Below are 15500 nucleotides of genomic sequence, written 5' to 3' on the forward strand. Positions count from 1 at the left end.
GAGAAATACATTTTTATCATCCATGATCAATGTTTCTGTCCAGAATTACATTTAGATCAAAATCATATATAATAAAAACATTTTAATATGCCCAAAATTTATCCTTAGATGGTAGATTTTCCTGAAACAATGCCTTGTTTCAATTTTTCATTCAAAGAACTTTCCACACTTTTAAATGCCAAAGTATAATAAAATATTATTTTATTTTTCCAATGTTATATAATAAAAAACCTGGCAGCTGAAAACAGGAACTGAATTAATTTCTTATGTTGCATCAATTTCTATCCATTAGAGATAGAAGACAGTAAACCAACAGTCCAGATTCATTATGAAAGATTAGTTATTTCCACCACCACCCTGTTTCTTCAGAAGCTTCAAACTGACAGACTGGGGACTGATGCACATTAGTATGTATTATTATTTTTTTTAAAATAATTTCATAAACAAAATTTAGAAATATAGTATAAATACTATTTTTATATATATAATACTAGCTTGATATCAATGCTTCACTTCGAAACTATGTGGTTGGGCTTAGTTTTTGGGGAGGAAAATAAGGGGGAGAAATTCTGCCTCTGCCTACCACATCCATCAGTATTAATCTGGCTAGCATCCTGTCAGTGTGTGAGAGAGTTGTGAGCTGTTTGGGAAGTGAAACAGTATTTGCTGTGTGAGCAAGAAGGAGACAGCAAGGGTGTGGCTTAGCTCAACTGTTCTGTACTAAAGCTGCTTGGTGCTGTGAAACTAAAACTGAAACTGAAACTCCTCTCTTCTGCTTGTGTTTTGCATTTGGAACAAATTTCTTTTCAGGTGGGGAAGGGGAGTAGTACTCCTTAGCATCAGAGCATGTTAATAATATATGAAATACTAATGCTCTGATGGTCATTTCAAAAAATCCTTTCTTAGTGAGCACCTAGAAGCCAAGAGGAACATACGTGCCAAATTTCAAGTTTGTAGGCTTTACAGTTGTGGAGATTTTGTATGATGCATGAGTGGTATTTCGCTTATATATATATAAATATGTATATAAAATTTAGTTCTGTCTGATGTCACCCATGGATCATCTTCATGACTTGTTGAATTACATTTTTAAAAATTTCTATGGTAAGAAGAGTTCTTGTGAGATTCACACTGAAATCTCAGATCCCCTTCAAAGTTTTAGACTTTCAGGAGAATCTGTCATGCCTTATTTAAGAAATGTTTCTGATATACTGAATTCCTTGCTATTCATTGAAGAAGACAATGTACCATTATAGATCAAACCAAAACATTTTCTAAAATAATAGATTCAACCTGACTTGAAACAATTTCCGTTGCAAATAAGTTCAGTCATTTACATTTGTAATTCTGCCTTTCCTTTCCTTGTAGCAAACAAATTGACTTTGTGTTTATAAAGATAATAATAATAAAAAGATGGAGAGAAGAAAGATCATGAGCCAAGGCTTTTTAGATACTTTCCAAATTGCTGATGTCTGCAACAGAGCAGAACAAGGACTGGCACCATTCTGGAAGTTCTTTATGTGCCTGCAAGTCACAGCATGTTGGAGCATGGCTACCAATATTAGTTGTAACTTTGAACGGTCACTAAATGAACTGTTGTAAGTCAAGGACTGCCTGTACTGTATGTTTGTGTGCCCGCGCGCGCTTCTCTATTCAGCATCTGAGTTCTGAACTAATCCTGACTTTACATGGCTCTGAATGGTAGCCCTGATTTACATTTAGTGCTTCTAGATGTTCCTCTTTTTTCCTTGACTTCCTGACCCGGAAAAAATGTAAAGAATTCTTGCAAGGAAAACCTAGCCTAAACTTTAAAGGAAAACAAAACAAAACCTTTGGCCAAGATAGTACAGCTTGACTCAGCCTCTGGTTTTATCTTTGCAGGTTGATTTATTATTTTGGTGAGTGGAAATTAAACGCACTCTTAGAGACACATTTAATTTTGAAAAGGAGGCAAGAATTCCAGGGCTGATTCCACCCACAAGAACGGGAAATTCCAGGCTTCATCCATTCTGATGATGAGGACAATGAATTTGCATTTCACAAATATTCAACCCAGGATAATATTTGGTAGTTTCCCTTCTTTATTTGTCTCTAAGAGTTGTGAGGCAGTTCTCAGATCAAACTGAATGGAGAATATTTGCTCTCCGAAACTGACATAATGTATATATTAATGTTAACAAAATTATTAATAAAATAATATTTAAAATGTACTCAGGTAGAGAAAATTACTTGTTAACCTTCATGCAGGTCAAATGGCGCAGAAAATAATGTGTACTGGAGAATATGCCCATATTGACTTTCATGCATGTTACATTACATTGTTATTTGTAAACCACCCAGAGTTATTTAGGTGAGATAGGCAATGTAGAAATTTGATAAATAAATAAATAAATTAAATAAACTGCTGAAAACAAATTCAGCCTTGGAGAATGAGAAACGGAAAAGACATTAATCATCATTTCTAGACTTCTGCCATCTAATGACTAAACAATGTTATCTGCATCAAGGAGTTTTTAAAATCACTACTACTAGCAATGGAACAGTGTAATGACAACAATAATACATTAATTATGTTGCACTTAAAAACTAATTGTGCAAACAGAAATAGATATCAATAGAAGACAAAAAATGTAAAATAGACATTAAAAAGCTAGACTTTTCCAACTCTAATGGCAAAATGGAATCTCAACTAGGTAATTGCTTTATACTAAAATAAATAAATAAAAGAGAACTTATAAAAACTACTAACAATAGATTAACTGTTAGTAATGGTGCTAATTATATCAAGTTATTAAGCAATGTGCTTTATCACTGATAATAACTACCAGGACGTTTGGATTTATGGAAAGTGCTTTTGAGTTGCATTATATTTGATCATAGTTCTGGTTACTGTACATGCTGTTAATTTTCTATTTTCTTATTTAGAATAGAATAACAGAGTTGGAAGGGACCTTGGAGGTCTAGTAGTCCAACCCTCTGTCTAGGCAGGAAACCCTACTTCACTTCAGACAAATGGTTATCCAACATCTTTTTAAAAACTTCCAGGGTGTTGGAGCATTCACAACTTCTGGAGGCTAGTTGTTCCACTGATTAATTGTTCTAACTGTCAGGAAATTTCTCCTTAGTTCTAAGTTGCTTCTCTCCTTGATTAGTTTCCATCCATTGCTTCTTGTCTTGCCCTCAGGTGCCTTGGAGAATTTAACCTCTTCTATATGGCACGTCAGAGGTAAAAGTAGGGTTGAACTCTGATTTCATGACTACAACCACAATCTTACCTTTTTTTATTCCTTTCCCCTTAAGCATTGACCTGGTTGAAACAAAATCAAACCAGTGTAGCAGGGACCTGTTAGTCCTTCAAGACTAGGGAACTAAAGTCATGAATGCTAATACTTTTGTTATAGGACTACAATAACAGAATCTTGCAAGCCTGAATGTGCCTCCCTCCTCCCTCTCTTTATCTCTATGAGGACTAAGAGGGGTCTGGTCTGAGATGCTTTCTCATGTTACCGTTCTGTCCTGAACTCAAATCCCTTTTATCTGACCAAGGTCTTGGTTGTGGCTCTTCCTCCGGTTCTTCAAGGTGATTCCTTCTGTCCATTACAAGATTATGGCAGGTATTAAGAGCTCCTCAGAAACTTCTAAGGTGGTTTCTGCCTAACGTGGTTCTTCTTGTTTTAATCCATAGGCTCCCAAAATGGCAAAGCAGAGGAAAGAAGAGGGCAGCGCCAATGTTTTGTCCATGTTTGAACAAAGCCAGATTCAGGAATTTAAGGAAGTATATTCTATTTACTGCTTCATGGTTTTAAATTAATTGATTGGAAAGACAAATGAATATGGAGCTTTTTCTTTCTTAAATGGTCTTGTGAATTCTGGGAGTTGAAGTCCGCCAGGCTTCAAGGGGCCAAGGTTGGACAGCCCTGTTTTACAGTATCCTTCCCCTGCCACGCCCATCAAGCCACGCCCACAGAACCGGTAATAAAAAAATTTGAATCCAATCACTGCTGCGCATGTGCGAATTAGGTGCATGGGCGCACGCATGAAGTGTGCGATCACCGAACCAGTAGTGAAACTGGAAGAATCCCACCACTGGTCCTGTGAAGTGGAAATTGTATTATGGAGGACAAAAAAGTTGGAGGAAGATCTGGCATCTAATGTGGGTCGTTTCCATTTTTGATTTGAGAATGGCGGGGATAAGGGCTTATAAGCAATCCTCATTTAATGTCTACTTGTTCAGCAGTTCAAAGTTACAACAGCATGGGACAAATGGTACTTACAACAGGTCCTTGTAGTTCTTCCCATTGCGACATCCCCACAGTCACACAATTGTGATTTCTGATATTCTCTGCCAACTTCCCGCACGCAAAGTCGATGCCCTCAGGAAGTCAGAAGTTGCGATCACGTGAGATTCTTACTTAACAATCTGTGTAGTCCTCACTTAAGGATGTCAAATTGAGTCTGACAGAGTTGTAGTTGCTAAGTGACACAATCATGGGCCAGTGTCCTTTATGACTGTGTTGCTTAGCTGTGGCAGTTCTGGTCCCAATTGCCATCATAATCTTACTTGTAATGTTATTTATCCTGGAAAGCAAGATGTCTTCCACTAACACTCTGGAGGGACAGCAGTACACAAAGAAGTCAAGGCTGTGTCCACAATCACACAGTGCAAACCTTGACCTGTGTACTTGTGATGTCTTTGCTTGTACAAAAAGACAAAACTTGGATCACGTGGTTGCTACCACCAAGGGCCCTTGAAAACCAACCTAGCTGTGGAATAATAAACTTAAAATCCAGTAGATTGTGGGAAGGATCTGATGCTGTAAGTACATCTTATTTATGAAGCAGAGCAGATGGTTTACAGATAACTTGCAATTTTAAAAGAGCAGCAATTAAAGCTTTATTTGCTAAATCAAAGGGGTTTGATTGAAATTTGAAGTCTGCCATTCATATGCGATGGACTGCAATTCCCAGCATATCCAGCCACCATGGATAATGACCATGCTAGCTGGGGATAATATGAGCTGCAGTGCAACACACCTGGGAAGCATCAAGTGGGATTGGTTAAGATTGTGTTGAGATAATTGAAAAGGATTAAAAATCATTCCTGCTTGTGATGGTGGAAATTCTTAATATCATCCATGATCATCCATTATCATCATCATCCTATTTATTCTGGCTAGACAATTTAATAGTTATTTAACCGCTCAAGATATTCATTTTAAAACTAAAAATTAAGCAAAGGAGTCTTTATTTATTTATCATACAGTCTAGAAGGAGGATTATAAACAGAAGGCCAAACTGAAAGAAATTAAACTATTGGGCAGTAATCTTTATGTAAAATATTTGAGGGCACTGTGGCAAGCATTTTTCACAGTTTCTACACCTGATCTCAAATAAGCTTTGGGGTCCTATCAGATTGCCTATACCTGCAGGGCTACTTTGAAAAAGTGGAGCAGCAACTAAGTTTCAGTGTGAAATACTTTATACATGGAGTCAGAGTTTGTTACACCTGTTGTAATGACTGGGGTGCTTTACAGTTAGTTCTCGAATTATGTCCACCCTGGAATTCTGGTCATGTCACTGCAGTCATAATTCAAGATACCATATGACTGAACTCAATTCTATGACTCATAAAGCAAGACACCATGGTTCTTAAGCGACCCTCATGGTCATTAAGTGAATCCAGCAGCATATCCAATGGGTGGTTTTTGCCATTTTTTTCCTGGAACATAAATCGTTGTAAATCGCAGTGACATGTCTGGACAGCACTGTAACCAGTTGTAAATGTGAGTCAGTTGCCAAGCGCCTGAAATGTGATCACAGGACTGGGGGGGGGTGTAGTTAAGTGTCGCGGTGGCACAGTGGTTAGAATGCAGTACTACAGGCTACTTCTGCTGACTGCTGGCTGCCTGAAATTTGGCAGTTCGAATCTCACCAGGTTCAAGGTTGACTCAGCCTTCCATCCTTCTGAGGTAAAATGAGGACTTACATTGTTGGGGACAATATGTTGACTCTGTAAACCGCTTAGAGAGGGCTGTAAAGCACTGTGAAGTGGCGTATAAGTCTAACTGCTACTGCTATTAACAGAATAACAGAATTGGAAGTCTTCTAGTCCAACCCTTTGCTCAGGCAGGAAACTCTTTAATATTTCAGACAAATGGTTGTCCAATCTGTTCTTCAAAACCTCCAGTGTTGGAGCATTTACAACTTCTGGAGGCAACTCAGGGGCTGCCACAAAGAAGAGGGAGCCAAGCTATTCTCCGAAGCACCTGAAGGCGGGACAAGAAGCAATGCATGGAAACTAATCAAGGAGAGAAGCAACTTAGTACTAAGGAGAAATTTCCTGACAGTTAGATCTATTAATCAGTGGAACATCTTGCCTCCAGAAGTTGCCTCCAAGGTCTCCTTTTAACTCTGTTATTCTATTCTATTAATCTAACATTTCTATTTATTAAGTCATTCTACTGATTAATTGTTCTAACTATCAGGAAATGTCTCCTTAGTTCTAGGTTGGTTCTCTCCTTGATTAGTTTCTATCCATTGCTTCTTGTCCTACCTTCAGATTGGCAGCCGTAACTTGGAGGATGCGTCATAAGAAGCTTGTTAAAAGTCTGTCGTAACAATGAATGGTCATTAAACTACAAAAGGTCCCATCTTCTGAAACAAAAGTTTGACAAGCATTCAGGATCTGCTAGTTCTTTGCAGGATTCCAAATGTTGATAGATGTTTTGTTCCTCAATAGGCATTCACTATCATGGATCAGAACCGAGATGGCTTCATTGACAAGGCTGACCTGAGAGACACTTTTGCTGCACTGGGTAAAGACGAAGAATCACAGAAAAATGTGTCATTTGCTGTAATACTCTTTTATTTATTAAAAAGTCTCTTTTGAGGAGGGATTACCCTGAGTGTGTATCAGTACACTGCAAGTACTTCTTAGTTGACATAAGGGCAACAGAACGTTGGCCAATAAAGACAACTCTAGGTTAGAGATCCTGCATAGAACAGCATACACATGGATGGGGAAAATTGGACTTTAAATGACTTTGTACAATAGTGGCCAAACATACTAAAATTGATTGACATTGCCCTCATTATTAGCAGGGAATTTTGCATGTAGCACAGGGGTGGTTACAGCTGATAGCCAAGAGTTGCCAGCTTATTCCCCAAGAGGAATCAGTTTATGTAGTTAATCTAATAACTTCAGTGAAATTAGATAAAGTCAAATTGAAATATCAGAATATAGAACATATATAGAAGTGATAGAGGAAAATATTTGTAGCTCAGAGTTGGAATGAGGGGCCCTTGGTGCTCTTTGAACTTGGTTGTTTTCTTGCAGACGTTTCACTACCAAATTAGGTAACATCTTCGGTGTGGTAATATTAGTAATCATCTTCTGTTCTCCCAGACCATAGTGACTTTATTCATTACTGCATCTGATATTTCCTTGGCTTTCATAGTACATAATCAGCATATTACATCACAGGGCGTATGAATGTTAAAATGGAAGAGTTGGAAGCAATGATCAAGGAAGCTCCAGGTGCCATCAACTTTACTGTCTTCCTTACGATGTTTGGTGAGAAACTGAAAGGTAAGGAGTAATAAGTTGCGAATGGCATATGCAGAATATGGGTCTATTTTCCTCACCCACATTAGTTGTCCTTTTGTCTATGTGTTCATTTGTCCTGGAGTATAGTATCTTTCTCACTGCAAAATCATGGGCTAACTTAGGCTGTAGTCAAATTTTGAGCGAGTCCACTTCCATAATGAAGATTATTTTAATGAAGAAAAGCACAATTAAGTGAGAGGTTGGGCTGCTATAGAGCACAGTAACCTATTTTATCTTTATTGCCAAGAGTGCTTCTGGTTATCATATAAGTTCCTATGTACTTGTGGACAACAGGATTTTGAATGGTTGTACCCCGATGCCTTGTTGAAAAGGTAACTTCTCAATCAGAAACAAAAACAAAAACCCCAGAACAGTCTGTTGCAAGTGGCGGGATTCAACTTTTTTTTAATACCGGTTCTGTCAGCATGGCTTGGTGGGCGTGGCAGGGGAAGGATACTGCAAAATCCCCATTCCCTCCCCACCCCACTAACCTGCTTTCCAGCTCCGTTCTCCTGTGCAGGGCAACAAAAGAAGACCCAGCCAATCATTTGGGATTCAGGAGGCAGAGAATAGATGGGAGCGGGGCCAGTCAGAGGTGGTATTTGCCAGTTCTCTGAACTACTCAAAATTTCCACCACTGGTTCTCCAGAACTGGTCAGAACCCGCTGAATAACACCTCTTGGGTATGTAGAGAATACTCTGAAGGTCCAGAGGTGATGTTGGAGAGTAGCCTTACTGTTTGCCTTCCAATGTCAAGGGCCATTCCTAGCACAGAAGCCACTTGACGAGCAAGAGTAGCTTACCACCTGTGTCTGCACAATGCAAGCTTTACATCAGATGCTAAAGCAAAATTAGAGGAGAGGAGAGATTTCTAGATTAGCATCTTGTATGGAAAAGGACTATCCCATTCAGTCATAATGTGGTTTATGTCAACCTGCAAAACTACCTCAGCTGAAGCCATACTTATTTCTGCTTCGTTTCTTGGTTGCCTTTCAGGGGGGGAGTGGGAAGAGCAGGAGGGGAACTCAGGATTACAGTACCTTAGCCAGATAGTCATAATATCTACCAGCCGGTATGAGAACCAAGGTCATATCAATGGACACCTGTTGAAGTTGAGCAGGAACCCACATCTGGACTGATTGGCCCATGTGACTTGAGGGACGATAGTGGGTGGGACGGTCTTATACTTTTAACTATCCCTATATGTGGAAATAATTTAGAGCTAGCTTCACCTTTCTCAGTGCCACTATGATGTACTCAATGAAGGATCTCTTGAGCTTATCAGAGTGCTGATTTCCCGGAATGAAAATTCATTACTCAGAATGATGACCGTTTATTTGTTTGGCTGCAGCATTTCCCTTTTTTCCTAGCTGGAATCTTCCACTCCTGTTTTTTGCCTGACAACCCTGAATGGGGGTTATTTGGGGACTACAGATCATGTCCACAAAGAACATAACTCAAGGTGGGAATATTATGGGATGGGACCACATCATTTGAAGAGAGGCCTTTCCCTATGTAAACTTTAAGATTTTCTTTGTAGATTTCCTCCAGCTGCTTTCCAGTAATAAGATTCAGTAAAACATTACTTGCTATTCAATTAATTGTTCAACTAATAGAATCCGATCTTTTCATATTTGCCTGAATTTCGAGGCAAAGTTTGTGTCTCTCTGTGTATGTATGTGTGTGTGTGTGTGAGTACAAAAATTAATCAACTAAATTTCCATTTACTGGCTGATAAAGCAAAATTTGGCTTCAATCCTCTATCTAGGGTGATTGAGCTCAATAATGGTTATTTCAGAGTACTTTGTTAGGGTAGAAATTGTTAATTTTTCTCTGCCAAGGCCATCATGTGAGGAAGCATTCAAAGCCCTTCTGTTTAGCTCAGACACATCTGTATCCCTAAGGAACTACTTCGTTTCAAAATGAAATGTTTACTAAGGCAAAGATTCTGGCAATCAGTCCTAATTCAGATTGGCTTGCAGAATGCTAATTAATAGCCTGTTAGTTTAGCGTTCCAAATATGGTTATTGTAGGTATGGGGGTGGGATGAGGGATGGACTAAATACGATAAATCAGCATTGACATTATTAATTTAAAGGTAATCCAATAAGATTTAGGTCAGTGTGTATCTCGTGAGAGCAGAGGAATCGGCAGGCGTCTCTTGCCCTCCTCATTATAAGAGCTGGACCAGATCAGAGTTTTGACAGACAGAAGAGGGATGTCTGTTGGGCTGGCAGGGGACATGTCCTTCCTGCTTCATTCTTTAGAGATGCCTCACTGTTTATTTATGATGGATGATTAAGGGAACTGTGTATGTCTACCTATCAAAGAGAAGAAGCAGGGGTAACACGATAACTGCTTTCCAGTATTGAGGGACAGTCACAGAGATGAGTGAGTCAATTTATTCTCCAAAGCACTTGTGGGGTCGGCCAAGAAGCACAGGATGGGAAACAAATGAAGGAGAAAAGCAACCTGGAACTAAACAGAAATTTCCTGACAGTTAGAACAATTAATCAATAGTACAGTTTGCCTCCCAGAGTTGGGAGTGCTGTTTCACTGGAGGTTTTCAGGAAAAGATTGGACAGCCATTTCTCCAGGATGGTATAAGGCTGTGATGGCAAACCTATGGCATGCATGCTGGAAGTGGCACGCAGAGTCATCTCTCTGGACATGCCAGCCATCGCCCATTGCTCTTCTGGGTTCGGGTGCACGCATGTGCGCTGGCCAGCTGGTCTTTGTGCGCAGGAGCATCAGAAACCAGAAGAGTAGCTCCCCAGCACACAGCTGGTCTTTGTGCATGCATGCATGTCAGAAACTAGAAGACCAGGTGGCATGCATACCGGGGAGCTGGTCTTCCAGTTTCCAGCGCTCCCTCCCTCACACAGACTCCTGTTTTGGCACTTGGTGCTGAAAAGGTTTGCCAACACCGGTATAAAGTGTCCTCCTGGCAGGGGATTGGGATAGTAGACTTCCAAGGTCCCAGTTCTATGATTCTACAATTTCCTGCAACTCTGGCCTGGTTTGGATGCCTTCCTTACCTAGATGACTTCTTCTGACCTGTTTCAGACCAATAGCTTGGCCTCTTTGGTTGAGTGAAGAGACACGTAGATAGTTTGTCAAGCCATCTACATGATGACTGCAGCATTTCTATGAATTGGTGTTCCAATATCTCAGGGGCTGCCACAAGAAAAGGGAGTCAAGCTATTCTCCAAAGCACCTGAGGGCAATTTCCTGACAGTTAGAACAATTAATCAGTGGAACAACTTGCCACCAGAAGTTGTAAATGCTCCAACATTGGACATTTTTAAGAAGAGGTTGGGTAACCCTTTGTCTGAAGTGGTATAGCGTTTCCTGATTAAGCAGGGGGTTGGACTAGAAGACCTCCAAGGACCCTTCCAACTCTGTTATTATTCTATTCTATTCAGGTAGATGGCAGGAGTGGTGAAGCAGCTTTAGCCATATGGGGCAAGACAGGTATATGAATTCCTGCATCCTCCAAGCTGGGAGATTCTTCCTCCGTCAAGGACCAGTGGCCTTCAGAAAGAATCTGTTGGCAGCTGCAGAGCAGTCGTTCACGGAGCTGAAACCAGGAATGAGTGGAGACAAAGCTAAAAGTGTGGGGGGCAGCAAGCCTCTCTCTTTCTCAGGCACTTCTTCTTTCTCTCCCAAGCAATAAGATACTAAAGATCCTCAGACACGATTATCAAAATCTGAGCTTGCAGGGGGTGATTAGGCCGAGGAACTGCAGGTTGTTCTTCTCTGCATAGAATCTGTCCTACAGCTTTCTGTTGTGGCGGATAGTCTAAGATGCCAGCTTGTTCTGCACTCAAGAGCAAAGCAGTTTTGGCCAACCCAGTTGAGATCAACTCCCATAGAAGTTGTCTCTTTCACTACTGGGCTTATATCCATGAAAAAATTTTAAAAGTCTCCAGCATGGGAGAGTTTTCCTACCCTCTCTGATGGGGGGAAAAAGAGAGAGAGGGAGAGAGAGAGAGAGACAGAGAGAGAAAACAAGAGAAGACAAGACAAGACATGCCTTGTGTACTTTGCCATCTTCCTGGACTTTTTGCTTTGAAGTGGGACTTCGCGGCCAGCATTCTCTATTGATTAGCTGGTGCATAAAGTGGTTTCTTTGATGAAGTGAAGCATCTCTGTGTGGTATACAAATTGCATTTCTTCCAACCCTTTGTAGAGAGGAGACCCATGTGGTTGGCATTAACACAAAATGCTTTTTCGTTTTTCCTTAACTACTCATCTGGCGTCAGAATATGTATCTCCCTGTTCAAAATTCCCAGAAACCCAACCCACCCCTCTGCTCCTGCTTTGACCAACCTTTGATGAATTTAATTGATTTCTAGAACAGCTAATTTTTTTTTTTTTTTTGAACAGGGAAATTGTCCAAGTTATACCACGGCATTGGGTTCTGAAGGAAAAGGAGTGCAAACCTGCCATTGTAGTTTCCTTCACAGTTTCGCTCTTTGTTGCATAATTGCTTTTAAAAAAATCTGTACCTTCAGGCCAGTTTGAGAACCGGGGTGGGGGGGGGAAGATGGATTTATTTTGTTCAACAAAATCCTTTGTGAGGGCTTGACTAGCAAGTATTTTTTTTTGATCAGGGACAGGCAACAGTTCAAAATGTTGTATTGTCCTGTTAGCATAAATGAACTTACTTTCCCTTATTTTCAAGTAAGCAATAACGTTTTTACCCAACTTTACTGATTTCCCTTCCAAAAGTTATGATCACCTTGGTTGCATTGTTCTTTCTTGTGCTGGTTTTATTCTGCCAATATGTAATGTATTAATTTTATGTTATATACTAGCTCTATGCCCGTGCTTCGCTATGAAACTACGTGATCAGACTTAGTTTTGGGGGAGGAAAATAAGGGGGGAAAATTGTGCCTCTGCTTACCAGCATCCATCGGTATTCATCTGGCTAGTGTCCTGTCAATGTGTGAGAGTAGAGGGCTGTTTGGAAACTGAAACCTGGAAAGTGAAACAGTATTTGCTGTGTGAGCAAGAAGGAGACAGCAAGGAGCCTGGGCGTGGCTTAGCTCAACTGTTCTGTACTAAAGCTGGTTGCTGCTGTGAAACTGAAACTGAAACTGAAACTCCTCTCCTCTGCTTGTGTTTTGCATTTGGAACAGATATCTTTTCAGGTGGGGAGGAGGAGTAAAACTCCTTAGCATCAGAGCATGTAAATAATAATATATGAAATACTAATGCTCTGATGGTCATTTCGAAAAATCCTTTCTTAGTGAGTACCTAGAAGCCAAGAGGAACATACGTGCCAAATTTCAAGTTTGTAGGCTTTACGGTTCTGGAGATTTTGTGATGATGCATGAGTATCCAGATTTTTGCTGCCAGATAGGGTGAATGCCATTTTTCTACAGGTAGGAGGGCAAAAGTGACCTTTTCACCTTGAAGCCAAGAATCAGGAACATCAAACACATGTATTTGTGTGTAGTACTTTCTGAGGAATGTGCTATAGAGATTAAAAGGAGACTATGGGACGAAACAGTCTGTTTATTTTTTCAAGGCATTAATCCGATGGGCACTGATGTTGGCAACCAGTTTCTAGAACTAGTCCCTCTGTCCTGTGAACACATAGAGTTCTTTTGCAGCTGTTACTTTGAAGCTATTATCACTTTTGCAAAGGATAGCCTGTTTTGCTTTCACAAATTTTTATTCTGAAAAATGTAAAAAAGATAATCATTAAATACATATGGAATAATAATGGAAACTATATCTAATGCATTTCAATTAAATCATTTTTAACTTTTATATAGTCAATACCACCTTTCTCTCCTGGTCTGGAACACTTTCTGGAGGTCAAAAAAAAATTACAGTCAAGTAGTTTTATTCATTCATTCACCTATCTGGTCCAATCTCATGCAAGGGATGGGCTATTATCTGTCAAATGCTGCTTGCATGCATCATATCACAAAATGCTGGTAGCATCTATTTCTTTCTTTTTCTTTTTTAATAAAGTTTTATTTGGGTTTTCACACACAAAATACAAGTAAAACATCTTTTTTGAAAATAGCATGGTCCCGGGTTGAACTTCTTTATACAGACACAAAACTCAATTTCATGCTCCTTTTTGTATTCTATTCTATATATTATACTATTTGACATTTTCTATATAGTTTTTCCCCTCTTTTAATTTTCTCAATTTTATTTTGATTATCTCATCTCAATTCAAATCATTATATTTATACTTTTGTCTGTTCTGTGTCAATTTCATATTATCTTTTCTCATTAAACAAATTTTCTCCTGTAGTTACTAATTGGAGTATGACACCTTTATATCTTTTAATTACATCCATTCAACTCTTATTTAAACTTCAATATATACCTTAAGTTTATGACCTTCAATATAATACATAATACATAACTTCCAATCGAATTCTGCTTGGCACATTCTTATAATACACACTATATTCTTTAAAAAAAAAGAAAGATTGTAAATATATGTAATTATAATCCCTCATTCCATTCCAGTTCAGTTCTATCATTAATAATCATTAAAACCATAACATCTTTAACACTTCTTTTCAATTAAGTATCATACTTCCTTAAAAACACATATAATCTCCATAATTAATTTTTCCCTCACATATGTTTTATAAATCATTAAATATACCTTTTGTTACATTTATTTATTGACAAGCATTCCACTGAATTACGATAGCTATTTTATCAGACATTTTAATCATACATTGTTTCATATTTTCTAAAATTATTTCTGCTTCTAATATAACCATACTATCTTATGTACCTTTGCAGAATCCCTTTTTCCATTACGTTTTCACCCATTATCTCTAAATAGACCCTGTTTCTCTATATTTTGCTTCTGTCCTTTATAATTTCTTTTCCTTTCTTTCTTCCCTCTCATCTTCTCCCTCCCCTTTTTACCCCCTTGGCTCTCTAGTTCTAATTCTCTCTTCTGCATTTCCCTCTTCTGTTGCTTTCTGATTTTATACTTATTTTTCACTTTATTTCCCAATCTTAAACTTTCCATTCTCTTTCTCCCCTTTCCTTTCCCCCCATCTAAGATTACTTGTTCATTAAAGATGGCTTCTTCTTTGTCGCAATCTTCTTGTTCTGCAGGCATTTCTTGTTGTTTCTCATAATTCCAAATCTCCATTTCTAAAAACTGAAATACGAAGCCAAAAGAACCTCTCCCTTCTTGTGCATCTTCTTTGTACTTTTTAAGTTCCATTTTCAGTTCTTCTAAAAGTGGAGCCATTTTAAACAGTTTTAAACAACCACCCAATTGATTTTAGTCATTCAAAACAATAACCAAGAATCCAGAAATCATCAAGTAATCCAGATAGTCCCGAGTTATATCTTCTTATTTCTTTTTCGACTTTCTCTTCCTGGGGTTTTTGTTGCGATATTTCAGTTAGAATGTATCTTTTGGAAGTCTTGTTGAGATTTTGCTGTAAGTTCTTTTTAATTCCAGGCAGTCTCCTCCCTTCCAGATCCTGCCCTTTTATTTTTTTCTCTCCTTTCCTGTTTTCAAAAGCTTTTAATTATCCAGAAATCTTTATTATCCCTTTGACTTTTTATTTTCAGCATTAAATGCCTATTGATGTCAAAGTGGATTTTTTCCAATTTCTTGCTTAAGTCTCTTAGCTGTCAGTATAGGAAAAGGAGAAAACCAAATCTTTTCCCTTTTCTCTCTCCTTCGCAGCTTAAAAATCTTCTTAGGGAACAATGTTATTGTTTTTTAACAGTTTCAATTCCAGGGTACCTTATTTGTTGCTTTTGCTGTTTGACCCGGTCAACCAAAATTTTCTCTTCTTATCTTCCTCCTGCACATTCTTTTCCGGTTGAATTCTTCTTTGTGGTGGCCATTTCTGACCACCGCTGCAACCGCCTTCGGGAAAGG

The 15500-nt window shown here is 38.8% G+C and overlaps 1 protein-coding gene across 3 annotated transcripts in view; it reads left to right on the top strand.

Moving 5' to 3' along the window:
- MYL10 (myosin light chain 10) overlaps positions 1–15500 on the top strand; it is a 41245-nt gene that overhangs the window by 12566 nt on the left and 13179 nt on the right. The window contains exons 2-4 of one of the 3 annotated variants that reach the window (XM_087957677.1): positions 3686–3770; positions 6738–6815; positions 7484–7588. In XM_087957677.1, coding sequence (XP_087813803.1) covers positions 3686–3770; positions 6738–6815; positions 7484–7588 — 268 coding nt within the window. Of the gene's footprint in view, positions 1–3685; positions 3776–6737; positions 6816–7483; positions 7589–15500 lie in introns of all 3 variants that reach the window. The other 2 variants (XM_026672330.2, XM_087957680.1) reach the window with 2 other exon arrangements.

The sequence above is a fragment of the Notechis scutatus genome, chromosome 1 (genome assembly GCF_049901735.1).
Source record: "Notechis scutatus isolate UNSWTSFEM ecotype Mainland chromosome 1, rNotScu1.2, whole genome shotgun sequence".
NCBI lineage: Eukaryota > Metazoa > Chordata > Lepidosauria > Squamata > Elapidae > Notechis > Notechis scutatus.